This window comes from Camellia sinensis, chromosome 5 (assembly GCF_055761805.1).
Source record: "Camellia sinensis isolate YWXY chromosome 5, ASM5576180v1, whole genome shotgun sequence".
NCBI classification, from domain to species: domain Eukaryota; kingdom Viridiplantae; phylum Streptophyta; class Magnoliopsida; order Ericales; family Theaceae; genus Camellia; species Camellia sinensis.
The window spans coordinates 79,984,208-80,005,447 of NC_138965.1; the positions used below are offsets into that span (position 1 = coordinate 79,984,208).

General features: G+C 35.7%; 1 protein-coding gene across 1 annotated transcript in view; it reads left to right on the forward strand.

Annotated features, from left to right (window-relative positions):
• LOC114263380 (protein STRICTOSIDINE SYNTHASE-LIKE 4) overlaps positions 1 to 19,021 on the forward strand; it is a 39,086-nt gene extending 20,065 nt beyond the window's left edge. The window contains exons 4-6 of the mRNA XM_028203897.2: positions 17,430 to 17,666; positions 17,811 to 17,943; positions 18,590 to 19,021. Coding sequence (XP_028059698.1) covers positions 17,430 to 17,666; positions 17,811 to 17,943; positions 18,590 to 18,865 — 646 coding nt within the window. The 3' untranslated portion in view covers positions 18,866 to 19,021. The remainder of the gene's footprint in view (positions 1 to 17,429; positions 17,667 to 17,810; positions 17,944 to 18,589) is intronic.
• Positions 19,022 to 21,240: the final 2,219 nt, after the last annotated feature.

Below are 21,240 nucleotides of genomic sequence, written 5' to 3' on the forward strand. Positions count from 1 at the left end.
TTGAAATTAATAGATGATTAAATGCATCATACAAGTTACATTTGTTTTTTAAAAATATAAATAAATAAAACTTTTCAAATTTATAGTTGATTAAAGCTTATCTTTGATCAACTATATTACCAGAAAGATTGAATCGATTTGCAATTTCATCTATTGAAAAAGACTTATTTGATAAGTTGGATTACATAACCTTGATTAGAAATTTTGTAATTAAAAACACAAGAAGGATGATGTTTAAGTGATATTTTGTTACAGTTTGTTTATTTTTCGTATTTGAGTTCAAATTATTTGATCATTTTTCTTATTATAAAATTTGTTATATATTTAATTAAATGGTTTTGATACAGACTCTCACAAAACACAATCTCCATGACCCCCACGTACTTGTGAGAGAGAGAAGAAAGGGAGAAAAAAATAAATACAGACATGTGGTCCACATCAATTGGGGGTCATGGGAGTCATCAATTTTTTAGGATTTCAAGCATTAATCTTAATTAAAATTTAATTTTAATAGTTATATATGAAAGTAATTTTTTTTGTAACGTCAAAAAAAAAAAAATAATAATAATAATTAGATGCATATTTTTTTTTTTATCACAGTTTATTTATTTATTTATAAAAGGTCATATCAAAAGTTTATTTTAGACGCTGAAAATGCAAAAGTCGGGTTTGGGAGTTACCCTTTCTCTTTCATTAGCAGAGCATTGGGATAATATGCAAACCTCTTTATTTATTTATCTTTTGTGATGTTTGTTGTATTCTCATTTGAAAAAAAAGCACACACACAAATTAAGATTGTGAGATACAAAATAGAGAAATTATAGATATTTTTGGAATTAAAAAAAAATAATTATAGAGGGGGGAGGGGAAGGAGAGGTCTTGGACGATGGATCACCTCGCTTTGAACTCCATCCATCTCCGTTGACGTAGGTTTAAGACTTTCTGGGAGAATAAGTACTTGAGGCCTTTGTGGTTAGAGAAGACTTCAAATTTTTCACCATAGAGGTAGTGTCTCCACAACTTCAAAGCGAAAACAATAGCGACAAGTTCTAGGTTATGCGTCAGGTAGTTTCTTTCATGAGTTTTCAGTTGGCGCGAGCCATATGCTACCACCCTTCCCTCTTGCATTAGAACACATCCCAATCCCTCTCTAGAGGCATCACAGTACACCGTATAACCTAACCCGTCTTCTAGAATGATTAGGATTGGAGCGGTGGTCAATCTGAACTTTAATTCTTGAAAGGAATTCTGACATGCTTCACTCCAAACAAACTTTATTCCCTTACGGATCAACCAAGTTAATGGTGACGCTAAGGAAGAGAAATTCTTTACAAATCGGCGATAGTAACCGGCTAAGCCCAGAAAACTACGAATTTCTGAAGCATTCTTAGGCTGTTCCCAACTTAGCATCGCTTTTATTTTTGAAGAATCCATCATGACTCCGTCTCTTGAAACTACGTGACCCAAGAACTTTACTTTTGTAAGCCAAAATTCACATTTCTCATATTTAGCGTATAACCGGTGCTCCTTAAGAAGTTGTAAGATAGTACGAAGGTGCCCTTCATGCTCTTCTTCGGAAGGTGAATAGATAAGAATATCATCTACAAAGACAACCACAAATTTATCATGGAACTCCCGAAAGATCCTATTCATTAGATCCATGAACGTAGTTGGGGCGTTGGTCAACCCACAAAGCATAACCAAGAACTCGTAATGACCATATCGGGTACGAAAGGCTGTTTTAGGGATGTCCTCTTCTCTAATTCGAATTTGATGATAACCCCACCTTAAATCTATCTTGGAGAAACAATAAGAGTCCTTAAGTTGGTCAAAGAGATAGATTTAAGGTGGGGTTATCATCAAATATACACCCCAACATTTCCAACAATACAAAATTGAACAGGAGCTGTCGACCTGCCACCTCAATTATACACCCCCGACACTCCCGGGTCAGAATGACCCTTCCCCCTACTAGTGATTCTGCTGTAAGCAAAGCCTGCAATTGTCTACTCTCTAGCCCTAACAATGATGCAAATGATGTGGCAATAAATGAATGCGATGCCCCAGTGTCAATCAACACCTTAGCCCAAGTATTGAAGATGAGATATGTACCTTTCACAATTAATGGCCCCGGAGCTTGCTCAGAAGCGGTGACAGCATACACTCTTCCCTGTGACCTTTGCTTCCCACATCACCTCTCTGAACATAAGCTTGTTGTGCGGATTGTGCAGACGTTACTCCCTGAACTGTCCTAGATGCTTGTCCTGATTGAACCGGCTGATAAGATTGCCTCTGCCCCTGGCCCATCTGCTGATTTCCAGACTGCTTAGACCCTGCCACTCCTGGAGTCCCTACTTTCTGTGGACAAAACTTCTTCAAATGCCCCGGTTGACCACATTGATAACAAGATTGTGGCTGACTCCTATTTTGAGGTTGACCCTGTGGATGCACAAATTGGGACTGTGCCGCACCTTTCTGTTCGCACTCCGTAGCCTTGCGACCTATTTGGCCACATCTATAACCAACACTGGTAACTCGAGTCATATTTCCCGAACTCCCGCCCGTCCCATAACTAGAGGATTTAACTTGTTGTGGAGATGATTGTAAGGATGATGATGAACCCCTGGACCTCTTTGAAGAGCCTATGTCACTCCTAGCATCTGACTGTCTTGCTCTTTTCAATCTTTGCCTTGCCTTTTCGGTCTCTACAGTAATCTCCACATGAGCTGCGGCTTCAACTAAACGGTCATAATCACGAATCATATTGCCAACAGCCTTTATCAAGATTTTTAGTCTCAACCTTTTCTCAAATTCAAGGCACTTTTGCTCTTCCGTAGCCACTAATTTGGGTGCAGAATGAGATAAGCTAGTGAATTTAGCCTCAAACTCCGCCACCGGTGCATCTAGCTGCAATAATTGTTTGAATTGCTTCCTTAATCGCTCCCTAGCCGTGGGAGGGAGGAATTTGTCTTGGAAGGCTTGCACGAATGACCCTATGCTTTATGGATTTCCACCACTGCCCGGCCTCCCCCTTCAATTGTTAGGCCGCTAATGCTACTCTTAACTCATTTTCTCGGATTTCTAAGATCTCAAAAAACTTAACCACTTGCTCTAACCACTCGTCAGCTTTCATCGGATCGGGCTCGCTGCTATACTCAGCATGATCGGAATGAAAGAACTCTTTTTTCAAAAAAGAAGCTCTCGTTTCCCCTTCAATAACCCTAGTCGCTTGCTCGGCTCTCAATATTTCCATGGACTCTCGTAAGGCTTCTGCCATTTCCCTAGCCAAGACCCCCATAGCTTCTTGGGCCGGTGGAACGGGTATATTATTTTGACCCACTCCTTCTTCTTGCGAAGGGATCTCAGGTTGGGTTGGAATGTTTCGGCCTCCCTGATGGGGTCTACCATGAGCTCTAGCACATCCAGACATCTATAAGAAATAAGGACAACGTTAAACTCAATAGCAACTTTCCGCACCTAAGTGCTCCATTCTTAATCCTCATACTTATTCACTAAGTAAACACACAAACTTCCCCATAAAGTAATCCAAACAAGCACATAAACATTCACACTAACGCACACTAGAGTTGTCCTTTCTAGATATCGGCTAATTCCATTACAGTCAAGGACCTCCAAGTAGGAAGAACAGTGATCAAGTGCCTTTCCAAAAGGACGTTGACGAATGCAACTGACAAAGCCGCATCATGGGAGTTTAACCCCACACCCATATAATCACATAAAGGCACATAACACATGCTGCATCCTAAGCCTCCCGTCTTTACCTAGGAATCCTATTGTGACACACGTCACTCCCACGAGCCCAAGGCAAGGTTCTAAATATCGGCCGGTACGTGCCATACCGGCCGGTTCGTAACGGAAAATGGGAGTGCCGAGTCGGATACTCACCGGTATACCGGTGAGAATGAATTTCACGTCCGTAGCGGCCGATTCCCGACACGTATCTGTTTGAATCCGATACGTGAGCGATACAGTTCCGATATAGTCCGATTCGGCTGAAAAACGAGCAAAGCGTGGAAAAATAATTGAGGAAAGCAAGTCACCTGCAAAAGAAAAAACCTCTAAAGCAAATAATACATACACACAGACTCACGGACACCAGGACACCATAAATGTGTAAAAACCTCTAAAGTTTTCCCTCAATCGGACCAAACTCAACTCCCCAATCAAACCCAAATCCATCTCCCAAGGCCATCGATCTTGTAAAGTGTTGCAAGAAGAAGCATCGAATCGAACCCAAACCCATCACCGATTTCAAGCTTCGTCGTTGAAGGTTTTTCTCTCATGCTCTGTTTGCATTTGTTTCCTGCTCTGTTTTTTGTTTTGGCTGTAGACTTCAAATGGTTTTGCTTGCTGTTCTCGGTTTGTTCATATATATATAATAAAATATAATTTGATTTATGTGGGGTTGTAGGGACTGCCACATAATAGTTTATAATTTGTATGTAGATAGTATTATTATTGTGTTGAATATTTTTTTTTTATTTGATGAGATCCTTGATTTTTTTAAATAACCAAACTATATACAATAAAATATTAATAATACAAATAAAAAAAATTTAAAATAAATAAAATAATTTGTAATTTGTTTATAATTTGTTTGCTTGATGGGAAATGAGACTAGAGTCACCCTGATTATTGATTGAAAGTGCATTAAAATAAATAAAAAATAAATAAAAAAATTAATTAATATAGAGGATCCCAAGCCCAATTTGATATCATTTCAGTCTCTCGTGCTTCATTTGAGTCATAAAGAATTAGTGATGTGAAAGTATTAATTTGTTGTGCATGTGAAAGTATTTCATTGTTGAAAATAAGTAAAAAAATATTTTCACATCAATTTTATATTAAAGTTTAACATATATGCCAAATAAAAGCTTGAGACTAAAATAAATACATATCATTTAGTTGAAAATGAGTCAAAAGTGCCTTTACATATCAAAATTTTGATTAAAATGTGATAAATTAAGGCTAAAAGAGTCAAAAAATACATAAAATCGAGTTTTAGAGGGATTGCTAATGATTTTTGAAATTTCACAGTCGCGACACCCGATACCCGATACGTACCGGTCGATACTCCCGATACCGATACTCCACGATCGATACCGTTACGTTACCCGATACCGCGATTTAGAACTATGGCCCAAGGTATTCTAACCTATTGCTCTGATACCAATTTATAACACCTTGAAAATTCACATTATAATACACAATAAAACATGAACATTTAAATCCAAAAAAGTCATCTTTCCCACTGAATTAAGAGTTAAGTGGTTACAATTTAATAATACATTCCCAAAGTATACAAAATTCATTTTTTTTAGTTCAATGAACTAGATGACCTGCAAAACATAAGTCCCTTGGACATACAACATCACAAGATACATTCAGTATTCCTGTTACAAAAATCCCAATTTAGAACAACCAACACCCTCTCGACTTCTATCCCCCCAAAAGAGTTAGTGCTTGGACCAATCCATCAACGAGGCTATCCTTCGTCAATTCCTGAAAAATAAATTAGGGTTGAGCTTTATGCCTAGTAGGAACACATTTAACTAAGCATTTAGTCCTTTGAAAAAGATCATGCCATTCATGTGACAAAACATTACAATGAAATTTGTCTTCACAGATAGTCTTTAACAAATCACAATGAACTATGGTAATCTAACACAGACAACTGCAATTCATGTCTTCATGTATAATAATTAAAACATCCATAACCATGGAGAACATGCCACGCATCCATTTACAAGATTCCAGTTGAGAACACTCGTCACTATTATTTTAGAAACCACCCCCACATTTACCGGCTATTATACGGCAGGAAGTGGGCACCCTAAGGAAAACCATCGAATTTTCCACTTTCGCCGGCTATTATACGGTGGGACTGTGTGGACACCTCAAAATATTTTTCCCCACATTTGTCCAGCGATAAGCCTAGACAGGGCATTTGGGCATCTTTTTAAACTCCTTGCGCGGGTACTAACACAACACCACACCACACTTACCAAACCAACTCACACTTGGACTCATGCACAATTAACAAAGATATCACATTTCAATCCTACCAACAAACATCTAACATCATCATAGATGAACACCACATATAATTCAAGACATAATAACAATCAAGCCACAGTTCCTCTTACTATATCAACATCCACAATTTCCATCTCTTCGTCATTCACAATATTTCATGTGCTAAGAGAATTTCCATTCCATTTAGTGATTTTTACTCAATTTAGGAATTTAGGGTTTTACCTAATTTGGGGGTTTCTCTCCTTTATCACTAATCTAGGTTTTAGCAATATTAACATTCATGTTTTATAAAAGGAGTTGAGAAATTTCAAACAAAATGTTAGGAAAAATGGTTTTGTGTGTGAAATATGGGTTTAATCCAACAAAATCCTTAAATTAGTTCACCAATCACACAATACCATGAAATCCCTTCAATAATGAAGAAATACTAGGGTAAAAGTGTCCCTACCTCAACAATCAAGCAAAATCCAATCTCCTACAAGAATCCTTCACAAACCCACAATCCAATCGGTAGATAATGACAATCTTCAAGAGTTCTCTTCTCCTAGCAAGAGATTTAGGTTAGATCTCGGGGATATGAGAGGTATTCTATGGTGGAAATTTAGGGTTCCATAGAGAGAGGGAGAGGAGATGGAGGATAGGAAAAGAGAGATGAGAAAATGATCTAGAATCATCATATTTAAAAAGATAATATCGCGACCCTCGCTCGAGCGTGACTTCCTACACTCGAGCAACCAGATACAATCGAAAGGTCTCGCTCGAGCGACAACTCCTTCACTCGAGCGGAGAAAGAAAATCATTAGAAGTTTTACAATGCAACAGTGAAACTACTAGAGACCAACATTTCACGCTCGAGCAAGACTTTCCTCGCTCGAGCGAGCACGCCTGCAATTTAGCAAGATACTAAGAGCAACTATTCTACACTCAAGTGACGGTTTCCTTGCTCGAGCGACCCTGAAAACAAAATGTTACAATACAAATGTTGAACTTTAGTCTAAAATAAGAAAAACATTTTGAGAAACTTGTATCGCAAACCTAAAGTGCCATCGATAGACAAGCACTTTCTGTTATATTAATGATTCAATATTTTAACTATCATCAGCATATCATCAACCCTAATGCTCACTAACAACAATAACCATCGGTGGCGACGATTGTGGAAACATTGACGAAGTTGAACATGAGTATCAATATTGGAGAAAATTTTACAAATCTATTTTCAATTGTCACAACTTCTCACCTTCTATACATTCGTGCTCCCCTCAGAATTTCAATGACAACGGTGCACTTTGTTGTGAAAATAATAGAAAACTACCCTTATTACTCCAAATTTTTGTCTTTGGTCTCTGAGATCCATCACTAGAGAAGATGATTGGAATGATAAGAACGTTGTTGCTGGGTTTGGCGACTTGAATAATAACCAAGTCGAGCAACAAAGACCAACTGTCAAGTCAAATCTTGTACCTGAAGTCGAGCCATTCGAGGTAGCTGAACAGTCGCACCATCCTCTCCACAAGTGTGATGACGATGTTTCACCTAATTGGAACAATGTAATTTTGAAGAAAAATTGACTTGGCTATTGTGCCGGATCCAAGACCAAACAAAAGAAAGGCCCAAAATCAAACACACAACCCAAGACATTCATGTAAAAATCACAATAGAAGAAATAGGCCCAAATCTTTAGTCAGACTAATCCATCTCTTGATTTGCATTATCAGTTAACCAATGTGTTGACCTAGTAACTTCGAACCCATAGGCCAAACCAACTACCACTGACCTTCACCTCTACCCTACTAACTCGCGTCTGCACCCGGTTCAACCTCAACTAATCCAAACCAGTCTAACTCATGGTTCGAACTAGTATAATCAAGTTTTTTTTTTTTTTTTTTTTTTGTGGATAATTCTTGTTTATTTTAAGGCCAATTTTTTTCATTCACAAGTCAAAAGTCCAAAATACAATTGTACATCATTTTATGGATCATTCTACTGAATTTCCAAGGGACATCATTAAGCAAGGAGGCTATCCAAGAGTATTGCCAAGAGAAACGCTCGAAGAAGAAGAATTCAACGTGTGCAATTCTATACCTTGGGCACGTACTTGGTTTCACTGAACTTGCAAGAACAAAATTGCATTCACAATTCATGTTCGAGTGCACTCTCAAATCTCTACCAATCATCATGTAAAGGGTCTGCATTCATTAAGGATTGAAAGGATTGTGGAATTTAGTCATAGAGTCAATCGGTCATTAGGTTTTCATCATTACTCTTATCTAGGGTCAAAGAAAGTAGTCAACCACCAAATTGAAGTTTTGCTTATCACAGGGCCAAATTGAACAAGTTTAAGGCCCGAGCCTATCAAATTTATATTTAAGTTCTATTTATTTTTCTTTCACAACAATTTTTATTGTGCGCACAATTGAACTTTTATAATATTTTAGTGGAACAAATTTTTTTTTAAATGGAAATTAAAAGTATTATATATTTCAAGGATAGAAATGCCCAAGAGAAATAATTTGTGAGCATGGAAACGCTACATTTTTTACCTTCTTACACAATATTTGTGAGAAAACTCTGTATACTCTCTCCACTTGTGAATCAAGTGATGATTCTACTTGAAAACACGTGGGTAGAGGATGACAGAATTGGCAAAGGCCACCATGTTACACAATATGAAAGACAACATCATTATGCTTTTTAAGAATATGAGACAACAAAGTAAATGATGGAAGCATTACAAAGTAAATATGGGGTGAGGTCCCGACACACAAATATAGTTATTATCGGACAAATACAATAGCACTCCTATGGGTGAGAATGCCAATGTCGGTAACCATGTTAATCAAATGGAATTAATTGCTAAAGATTTGTCCAACATTGGTCATCCTCTATCAGATAAGATGCAAATAATCACCATACTTAATAGTCTTTATTTATCTTGAGAACATTTTGTTACGTCTCTAACTCATAGTGGAAGAGAGATTTCAATGGTAACTTTGCCAATGCTTTTGGTATTGGAAGAGAAAAGAATAAAGCGAAGGCATAGAGAAGGCACGTCTTTTAACTTGTTAGCTAGAAAATAATTCCTACAAGCCATTCAACAAAGAAAGACCAGTCTCTCTGCAAGAAATGATGAAAAGGGCTTCAAGAAAGGGTGGCAAAAGCAGCACAACAACAAGAAACATGCATGTCCATGTTAGAATTGCGGTCACAAAGGTCACATTAAAGTTACATGTCCTAACAAGCATAGAAGGAAAACAAGCGCATCGACATGACGGTTTTAAAAGCAATGGCAGTAGAATGTTATTAGACCAAGCATCTGAAGGAACATGATTTCAGTCCTAATTTTAGACCAAAAATGTTATTAGATTAGATTCAGATTTGAGTCAATGTTGATCAAGAAGGGAAATGTGTTAGTGAATGGTTTAGAGTAAATGACATTTACTCCCTTCTTATTGACAATAATAAACTATCGTCTCTGATTATTTGAATGTCTCTATTAATGACAATTCTTATTTATAGCATTTAAGATTGGGCCACATAAACAAAAACAAAATGTCAATGTCAATGTATAAGAGTGGACTTTTACCCAAAGTATGTTATGATGATTTGGTTACATGTGAATTGTGTCCATAGGAAAATGACTAGAAAACCATTTTCAAAGCATTGGAAATCATCAGATTACTTGAAGTAATTCACTTAGACATTTGTGGCCTTTAAGAATTAAAACTCATTAAGGCATGGGATACTTTATTACTTTCACTGATGATTATTCAAGATATGGACACATCTACCATCTTAAACACAAGGCAGAAACAATTGAAAAGTTTAAGAAATTCAAGTTAGATGTAGAAAATCAATTAGGTTGGTCCATTAAAAACTTGAATAATGATAGAGGTGGTGGATGCGAGGCTTTTGATTCTTTATACACAATGACATACACTCCACAACAAAATGAAAATTTAGACAGAATAAATCAAACTTTGATGGAAATAACAAGATCCAAGATGGCACATGTTAATCTTCTCATCCATTTATAGGAAGATGCATTGTCCACCGCTATATACATATTAAATAGAATAAAAAAAAATGGCCAAACCTCTAACACCTTATGAACACTAGACTGGTATGAAAGCTAACATTTCAAATCTCAAAGTATAGGGATACAAAACAAATGTACTTATTCCCAAACCTTTGAAGGATAAATTGGAAAGTACAACTTAGGAATGCAAGTTCATTGGCTATGTTGAAAATTGGAGCATTTATCGGTTTTACCACCCCAAACGTGGATTAGTAGAAAGTAGGGATGCAATTTTTCTTGAATCCACTAACTGTTTTACTCCAATTGAACAACTTGACATGTTTTTTGATGTATCGTAGGATTTTGTTCACCAGACATTCCATCAAGCCAAGAAGTTCTCGTAGAACAAATTAATAGTGGGAGGAAAAGAAAAAACAGTGAGATTGTTTCACCTGATTCAAATCCTGAGATAAGTAGGAGTAAGAGAGCAAAACGTTCATCTGCTACTTTGAGATATCATTATGCATTTCAGGCCAAGGAACTTGATAACTTAGTCGATGATTCTGCTAGTTAAAATAAAGCAATAAGTAGCAACGATACTACACAAATGGTTTGCTACAATGAATGAAGAACTTGATTCTATCAAGAAAAATGATGTTTAGGAGTTAATTGATCTACCAAATGATGTTTGGGAAAGATATTGAACATAGATGAAAGTTTATAGAAATCCAAGCAAGATTGGTTACCAATGGATTCACACAACAACCAGGAGTAGTTTTTGTAGACACATTGTCGTGTAGCAAAATTTGTGCTAGTAAGAATATTAATGACATTCGTAGCTAAGATGAATTTGGAATTTACATCAATTAGATGTCAAAACAGCTTTTTGCAATAGAGAATTAAAAGAAGGCTTCCAAATTTGAGGCCACGATGACAAAGTCTATGAGTTAAAAAGATTCTTGTATGGACTCAAACAACCCCCAAGACAATGGTATTTGGAATTTCCAAGCCATTTTAGAAATTGGCTATGTTGTGAGTAAACTAGATCACTAGATCTATATCTGGCTGTGCGATAGTAAATTTGCAATATTATCTTTGTATGTTGATAACATATTGTTAGTTGGAAATTTCTCAGATATGATTCTAAAGACCAAAACATTTTTGGCATCTAAATTTGAGATAAAAGACATGGGCCTTGCAACCCATGTTTTGGGGATTATAATTTCCAGAGATAGAAATTCAAGACTATATGTGGATTAAGAAAAATATCTGGAGAAAGTGATCAAAAGATAATTGCAATCCTTTGAGTACATCTGTCTATAAGGGGAAAAGTCTCAATAAGAATATGAGCCTTCAAAATAAAGATAAATTGAGGAAATGAGGGATGTCCCTTATAACCAAGTAGTAGGTAGCCTAATGTATGTATGGGATGTCGAAAATCAGCATGCCTAACAACTTGTCCTTTCGTCTTGTGCACAACGTGCAGTGTGAAACAACTGAGAGTCTAGGTCTAGCAAATTTGTAAAAAATTCCCCTAATCTATTGAAATGCAAAACAATGACCGTATCACCAGACCTTAAATCATTACCTAATCTTTTTAGGGCAACTAGGAAACCCTTACTCGTACCAATATAGACCACTATTCATTGTAACCAAAAAGTCCAATTTGAGAGTTTAGGTATGAGAGGGGAATGTCAAAAATTCAACACCCGATCAAAGATTGACTTCAACTAATTATTAATATGAGACTTATTGCCAAAATATATTCATATTCTGAATATTAATGTTATCTTCTCCATGTGAAGCAAACAAGTATAGAGTAAATCACTTATTTTGAAAAACTTTTACCCTTTTGCATGATGAAAAACTCTCCTGAGAGAGATGGAGGCATTTCCAAATTAGGTGAAATGTCCTCCAACCAATGAGCAAGCATAGGGATAGTTCAAGTAGGCAAATAGTCTCATGGTAGCATGTTAGACACGATAAGAAAGAAAACACAAGCAAAATACAAAAGAAATGAGAGAAGCTCACCTAGCACTTCTCCTTACCAAGCCAAAACGAAATGGGTTAGAAAATAAATGAAAATATGCATGATCCTAGATGCACGAATCCACTAAATGCAATAAAAATTCATAAAAATTAATCATATAGGCTCGGTTGCCATTATAATATCATGTGAATAATCTCAAGCATGAGAAATCACTTCAACATGTATGGTCAACATAACTAAATGCGATAAACTAGCCTATATGCACAAGTTAAAATAAGAATATGCTAGTAAATGCAAGATGAGAAGAAAAGATGGAAAACGAGATCGATAATGATCAAAATATACCCCTTTTTCATGAAAATGAGTCAAGATCTCACTCGAAGAGCAAAATGAAAACTCATACCCATGAAGCACTAGATTTGAGGAGAGTAGATCTTAACCATTAAGCTAAACTTAAAGCATAGTAATAATACAAGATATGAAAGAAAACAAGTAAAGAGATAGAAGATGATTGCAATCTACCTCCAACGAATGAGAATAAAAATGAATCTCATTCAAAGAATGACACCAAGGCCTAAACCCAAGATACAATGGATTTGTGTAGGTAGATTTCATCATCATCATCATCATAAGAACTATGCTAAGAGCACAACACAAATGCTAATTTACACAAGAAAATAAAAGAAGGGGTGATAAGGATAGATGACGAACTCGATCTACTTCTAAAAACATGGAAAAAGCCTCAATACATGAAATGAATCATAGGAAAGAGTAGATTCAATCCGCCATCAAAGAGAAATTAAGTTATCATCCTTAAAAATAAATAAAAAAAAAATACTAGACAATAAAGTAAAAATTGGTTAGTATCTACCCTCTAGGCATGGAAATAAGCATGAATGCCCAAATCCATGAACTAACAAATTAAGAGGATAGATTCAACCATTATCATATGGATATTCCATGTTTGGCCACCAAAAAAGTGCAAGAAAATGAAAAAGAAAGAGATAATGAAACTAATTCAATCAACAATGGGATTTGGCAAGAATTCCAACTACTCTACCCCAACAATCAATGTAGCTTCAATAATATGGAAGAAAATGAAAAGAAAAGAAAAGAAAATGAGATAAAGTACACTTTTACCTTCTTTCAAGCCACAAGCAATGAAGGAAAGCACTAGCACAATAGACCCAAATCCAATCTTCCACTCAAGTTTCAATGGATGCTCCAAAAACTTCTAGTTTAGGCTTCGGTGAGAGGGGCTAAGGGTGTGTCTGGACAGAGTTTTGGCAAGGTAGAGAGAGTGAATCCTCATTTTCTCACCCAAATGGTTGTTTATATGGGCCAAGGGGAGCCTTTGGAGTATGCCATATCCTTGTATATTTGCTTTATATGTGTATAGAATATTCGAAGATGTTAGGGAGACTAATCTCAAGAAACTAATTGAGACGTTTGAAACTTGTGGCCGTCCAACTTCTTGTGGGCGCATGTATCACATGCGATTGCAGGTTAAGATGTCTGCAGCCATGGATTGGTCTTGTTGTGTGAGAGTCCACAAGTATAATTTCCATCCGCGTGATTACCCACTAGTATGATCTCACCCACATGAGCATTCATAGATATGATCAGTAGATTGGTCATTCATAAGTGTGTGAAAACCTATAGATTGACCCACAAACTTGCAGTTGGATGTTTTCTTTAGTGTTTTCCGTCCTTCCGTTCAATTCAACTTCATTTTTTCTCGCTTTTGAAGGAAACAAGGTTTTTAGTTGCGAAAATACGAAGTTGGATTTAGTTGAATGTTCAAAATGATAACTTGAATTCTTAAAAACACTTTTTCAAAAACATTTTTAGGATTTGAAAACATTTTTGGGTAAAAGGGGTTTAAGGTTGGGAAAATCTTCACTTGAAAGGCTAGCTTGAAGATAATTGAGATCCATCTTTTGTTTCGTCATCAAATTACTTCGGAGGTGCCTAGGTCTTCAGGATGGTCAAAAATAAAGTGTCTGTAGTATGCCATGGCAAGTACAAGACCTGACATTTGTCATGCAGTTGGATTAGGTTTCAGTCCAATCCAAGTAAGGCATGTTAACAGATAGTCAAACAAATATTTAGATATTTGCCAGGCACTAAATTATGGAATTGTGTTTTGAATTAAGTGACGTAGAATTTAAAAGGATACACCAACATAGATTTTGCAAGAGATATAGATTATGGAAAATCTAATAGTGGCCATGTACTCTTGTATAGTGGAACTGTAATTTCTTAGTTAAGCAAGAAACAAAGTTACGTTGCAAAGTATACTATGGAAGATAAGTACATAGCTTTATTTTTTTATTTTTTTTTATTTTTGATCGACAAAAGTCAGTTGTTAGTTGTTAGATTAGCAGCAATGGGAGTTAGTCTCCCCACCCTTACAAAGCAACAAGTGCTTGACACCTAATTCAACTTCCCATTAGAGAGAGTTGAACCCATGACTTTTCTCTTGGAACTAAGCCCATAGAAGAGTCATTGTGGTCAACTAGGCTAGGCCTAGTTGGTTCTGAGTACATAACTTGTAGCACAACAATGACTGATGTGGTTTATTTAAATGATTTGTTGATAGTTTACAGTTGGGTATACTTGAGAGACCGGCCAATATATGTTGTGACAATAAGTCCACCATCTTATTAATAAAAAGTGGAGCTAATAATTCTAAAAGTGAACATATTGATGTAAGTTATCACTATATTCAAGATATAGTAGAGATAGGTGAAATTAAAATCGACTATATACTCTCGGAAGAGATGGAAGCTGACCCCATCACTAAAGGGTTGTCTCTGAAAAAATTTAGAGAGCATGTAGCTACTATGGGATTAAGACATACCTAGCTAGGTAGTTTAACTACATACATAACAGCATAATCAAGTGATTCTAGAGACGCTTAAATAACCAATGTTATGCGACTCTACCTCACATGGAGGTATGTGTTTGGTCAGGTTATAAGGTAGAAGAACTAGCAAGGTATGGACATCACAGTGTTCATGAGATGTAAATTCCATGATATGCAACATGTCAATCTGGTGACGTTGTCTGCTTGATCAAAAAAATTCACTGATAAAGTGTATTGAGCAAAACCTTCCGGAATGGACTTTAGAGAAAGTGATTAACAAAAAAATTTGGCGCGGGTCGACACATGAGGAATTTATGTGGTTGAAGTCATCAATGGTCATTGGGTATGGGCTCTATTCTCAATACTGGAAATTGATGCCATTCACTTGAAGTATAGTGAGTTGAATTCATCTGGAGTGTCTTTGATAGTGGAGAAACACATCCTTATGGATGTAGTTAGATTGGTGACAAAAGCGTGTACATGTGTGACCAGGCACAATCGAACATCAATCTATGAGGTAATTCATAAATGGAAGTTGGCAAGAGGCCAAGATTAGTACCAAGTTAAACATGTCCAACTCAGGTTCTATCACTTTTATTATTATGTATTCAAGTAGGAGATGATAGAAGTAGAGCTAACCACACCATAATATAGTGTGACTCTCTACATACGATCATCACCAATGGTTGGTGATATAGCTTCCCGCTTGAGAGAAAAACAAACTAGAAGTGGAGAAATTTGAATTCAAATTGATGAGTTACAATGGTTTATGGAAAAGTTGTATCTATTATATTTGTGAGACAATCTTCGTAGTTTTGATTATTGCCAAGGGACACCTATATAAACATGGTTATGAAGATGGTAGACTTCACTTCTGAATTAAAAAAATCCTTACAGACTTCTCACTTTCGAATTACCAACTCACTCTTGTCTGATTATCACCCTTACAATATTATCATCTTTGCCGTTGTTCTAATAGTCACACTCCGAATCTCATGACCCAAGATTGTGAACGAGTTAGAAAGATAAGGTTGGGTTAAGGGCTACTAGGGTCTAGGTAGGACAAGTTATCCGCAATCTTATAAAATAATTTAAGAAAAATCCTTTAAATAAATTTTGAAATTTAATAACTAAGAATTCTAGAATTTGTAAATAGATTTAACAATTAAACACAGAACATATAATATCTTACATCGATTTTGTAGAAGATGGAAATGGAAATTAGCCAAGTTGAGTATTGAAGACTCTTTCCTTAAGACAGATTTGTCCATCCCACGGTACTTTGGAGTGGTGGACGTTTATCTTCCGAGATGAAATGGCTTATGTAGTTACTTTGCAGCACTACAAAGAAACTGTCAATGAACCAAACAATGGATGCACTCTATCTGATTGGAAAACTTAAATGCAGAATATGAACAAAAGAATGAATGAAAAAATAGAGAACATAACTCATATTGTTTTATTTTTTTATTTTTGGATCATTGGAATAGAATGAGGGACTGACTATTTATAGGCAACAATGTGCCTGTTTAGACTAGCTGAAATGGTACAACGGAAATATGTGACCGATACAACTTGTGGACGCAAACTATTTGATAAAATGCATATCAAGGCAATTGCTTGGAATTTAATGCTTAGTATGTAGCTTCATCTTTAGGAACAACAACATAAACCTGTTTCAATCAAAATTAGTTACCCATCCTCCATTATTAGATGAATTGATTGTAGATTAAATACAATAGATACATACATTGTTGATTTTGGTTTATTTGTTATTCATCAAAGACGGTAAAGGTTGTGATTGATGATAGAATATGTTTCTAATTAGGAGAGGGGTTGTTAGCGATTAAGGGTAAGTAGAGGCAGTTAAGATGGTGGTCGTTTAATTGTTCAGCAAAAAACAAAAAATAGAGAGAGAGAGAGAGAGAGAGAGAGAGAGAGAGAGAGAGAGAGAGAGAGGATTTGAATATTGAAGGATGTAAATTAAAATAAAAACATAATTGTCTTTTGGTAAAATTAATTGATTTTATTTTCTCCAGACTTTGCTAGAAAAAGAAAAGCTGAGAAAAGAATATCTATCATTTTTTAAACCACAAAGAGGTATTTGTATTTTATGTAAACTTTATAAGGTGTATTTGTAATTTACCCTAAAAGAAAATATGAGAAAAACTTGGCAAGGAGAGGATTACCACTCTTCATTGGGATAGGATTATAGACTCAGACTAAAACATATTGATAATCAAGTTGAGTATAGCAAATTAAATCACCATCAAGAATTGGGGATGGGTAACTAAAAACCAACCCCACCTACCCATCGCTAATAATAGCAATCTTGAATTTTTTTTTTTTTTTTTTTTTTCTCCCTCTTCATCTTTGGTTGCTTGCATATGCAATTTTCATATGTGAACATTTCTATTTTGTGCACCTAGTTAAATGCAATACATTAGTAATATTATCTCTAAAGTTTGCTATGTAATTCTTGCATGGTTGATCAGGTTTGCAGATGATGTAATTGAAGCATCAGATGGTAATTTGTACTTCAGTGTTGCAAGCACCAAATTTGGCCTTCACGATTGGTACCTAGATGTGCTTGAGGCAAAACCTCATGGGCAACTTCTCAAATATGATCCCTCATTGAATATGACATCGATAGTGATTGATGGTCTTTGTTTTGCAAATGGTGTTGCACTGTCTACAGATGAAGATTTTTTGGTGGTCTGCGAAACTTGGAAGTAAGTCAATTTCGTGAGAGAAAAACTAATTAAACAGATCAAAGTAAGAAATGAAAATAATGCTTTAGGTTTTCTTTCCTCTTCATTTGCTTAATATTTATCCATTACTTTCAAACACCTGATACCTTTTTATTTGTTGGTTAGATTTAGGTGCCTAAAGCATTGGCTGAATGGGGAACACAAAGGAAAAACTGAGATTTTTATAGATAACCTTCCTGGTGGACCTGATAACATTAATGTTGCTCCTGATGGATCATTTTGGATCGCTCTGTTAGAGGTATATTTAAACAATTCAAAATATTACAAAGTTGAATGATCAATAGCTCACTTCTAAATATGTTGTAATGTTTAATAATATTTTTGTTTTTATATATATATATATATTGAAAATATCATAATAGTATTCTTTTTATTTTTATTTTTTTATTTTTTATTTTTATTATTTTTTTTTACACTATAAACAAATTATAAAATTTAAAATAAAAATTTTGCTTCACTTTTTTTGAAAACAAATTTATATTCCCTCATTGCTCCTTCCTCCCTCGCCTCCACCTTCGTCACTATTACCATCTGCCAGTCCCTCTAACAAGTCATTAAACATGCTTTCTTGTTTTTATCAAAATGATGTTATCTGTTTACAGGAAGAAAAATGCTAGGGATATTTACAATCTTACTAACAATCTTACTAACACACTCACAAGTTGATGTGGGTCCCATACCAAGTGATGGTTGATCTTATCGAAACTTGTGTATCTTGTGAGTGTGTTAGTAAAAGTGTTAGTAAGATTGTAAGTATCTCTAGTATTGTTGTTACAAGAAACTAGTTCAGGTACCAAACTAATAAATGTTAATGCCAATGTTAAGGTTATAATGTCAAACATATTTATCTAGAGCTATATTGAGGGTTGCTTTATGTGTCACAGTTAACCTCTAGCGGGTTCGAGTTTGTTCACACTTCCAAGGCATCCAAACATGTGCTAGCAACATTTCCGAAATTGCTCAAGCGAATCCCAGGCATGCATAAGAAAGCAATGGTGGTAAATGTGGCTACTAATGGGAAGATAATCAGAAATTTCGGTGATCCTAAAGGAGAAGTGATGTCCTTTGTGACATCAGCTGTAGAGTTTGAGGACCATCTCTACCTAGGAAGTTTGAATTCCAACTTCATCGGAAAATTGCCATTGAATGCTATTGCATAGTACTCTCTGTCTACCTTTCAATGACCAAGTAGGAAGAATAAGATGAAATACACATGAATAAGGGTTTTGTGTAATGTGTTTTAGAAAATGCATGTTTAGCATATTTATGGACCATTACATATGAGAAACACACTACTGGTATCTTTGTTCCATGAATCATAATGTGTAGGGCTGAGCAAGGAATCCGTGAAATCCGTAATCCGATCCAGTCCAGTCCAATCCGATAGGTTTGGATTGGTTTTTTGAATCCGTGGTTCGGTTTCGGATTGAAAAATTAAAAATCCGTAGTACACGGATTGGTTCCTGATTGAATCCCGCGGTTCCGGATTAGAACCGATCCGGACCGTATACAAATAGTATATATTTTTATTATACATCCTCCCCCATAGTATCTTCTCTTATTCTATATAAAATCTAAACTTAAACCTAAAACCGTATAATATCTTCTTTTATTACTTTTGTTTGTTAGTTTTTAGTTTTAATTTCTAATGGTCTAAATACTTATGGTGAAACCAGTTTTCTTATGGTTGTTTAAATTCTAGTACAGTATGTCGCTATTATAGAAATAGATGTTGCTATTGTGGAACTAATATAGCGCTATGTTTATATTTTTATGAAATTAAAGTGTTATATATATTTTTTTGTTATTTAATTATGTGAATCCGTGGTCCTAAACCGATCCAATCCGTATTTAAATGGATTGGTTCGGATTGGTTCCATGATTTAAACGGATTGGATTGGTTCCAATTTTTCAGGAACCATAGATAACGGATTGGTTCTGATTTTACTCCAATCCGATCCAATCCGAACCATGCTCACCCCTAATAATGTGAAGAGTTCTTAATCTAAGACTCAACTATCAACAAGATTAACTAGGGTCCACAAGAAAACATAACATCATATAATGAAGCAGTGAGTACTAGAAAACACAAAGAAAATTTAAAATATATAACTATGCCAGAAACATAAAATGAACTAGGAAATAATCGATCTAATAAATAAGAACAAGACAGTTTTTTATACATGGAAAATAGATGGAAATATAGAGAAACAATCTAAAATCACCTATCCATAAAAAAAAATTTTGGTGATCCAAATAACTGTTGCAATGAAAGATAATTTGATGATTCTAAGTACATCCATGAAACTCCCAATCTTCCTTTCTCAAAATCCAAAATCAATTAAAACATATCTTGATGGTTTTACGTACAAACATAAATATTTCTCAATCCATCATTTATCAATCTTGCTGTTGGCTACATATTTTGTGCTAGCCAGTGACAATTCGACGCGTGGCAAAGTAAGGATAATATGGGGAGACTAGTCAGATCTTCGATCCTGATCATACACGTAGCAGTTAATATTGGTTGTTATAAGATCTGAGTAGCAACGGATTAACAAAGAGATGTAACGTGACGTGGCTTCAACGGTTGCTCACATTCAAATTCAAATATAGGAGGGAAGCCTAACTGCCAGTGAAGGCGTAGTGGACCTACTTATAAGGTAGCATGATCAGCGATCACGGAGGAGCAGTTCGACGGTTTGAAGTGCAGTTCGATGGTTATCTTTGGAAAGTATAAATAGCAGGAAGGACTTCAGAGTGAGGGACGGAAAGAAATCTAAAGAAAACCAGTCTTACTTTACATATTCCAGTTTTATTTCCTGTTCTTTATATTTCTGTACTTTAAGTTCCTGCTCTGTACTTCATTTGTAGGAGTAGTTTTCGAGTATATTGCCGCTGTAAATCTCTACGAAGCTGAGATCATTGTAAATTTTTCATACTAATGAAATGCTTCAGTTTATTTAACTGTTCTTATGCTCAATTTCTCTAAAGTCAAGCTACTAATAAGCCACCAATAAAAGTCCTCTTTATTGAGGCTAAAAGAACCATAACACAATCGTTTGAATAATTGGTTGGCAATTACAATTCTGTAAGGACTGATTGATCCTTGCTGGCACGCTCATAATTACAAAAATAACCTTCGAAAGCCAAAAAGCCAAAAAATTTTGGCACGCCTAGTGGGACCCTTTAAAAAATGGCTAGACGTAGGAGACAAGGAGAAAATGAACGTTTGGAAGAAGGCGTGAAAGGAGAGGTGGAGATATCCAATCCAGAGGATAATGTAATAACACATCCTGTGGAGACTCCTATCTTATCGGAACCCATGGTCGAACAGACCAATACTTCAGAGCAAATACCATTTGTTCGTAATAGTGAACGAGACCAAGGAATTGGACCATCCAGTGTCCCATCTACTCAGCCAGTCAATCCGTGGGGCAGCTTAGTAGATGCCATGGAACAGCAATTAATAAACACAATGGAAAGGTGGGCAGTATCCTTTTTGGATCGAATGAATAACCACCAACCAACAAAT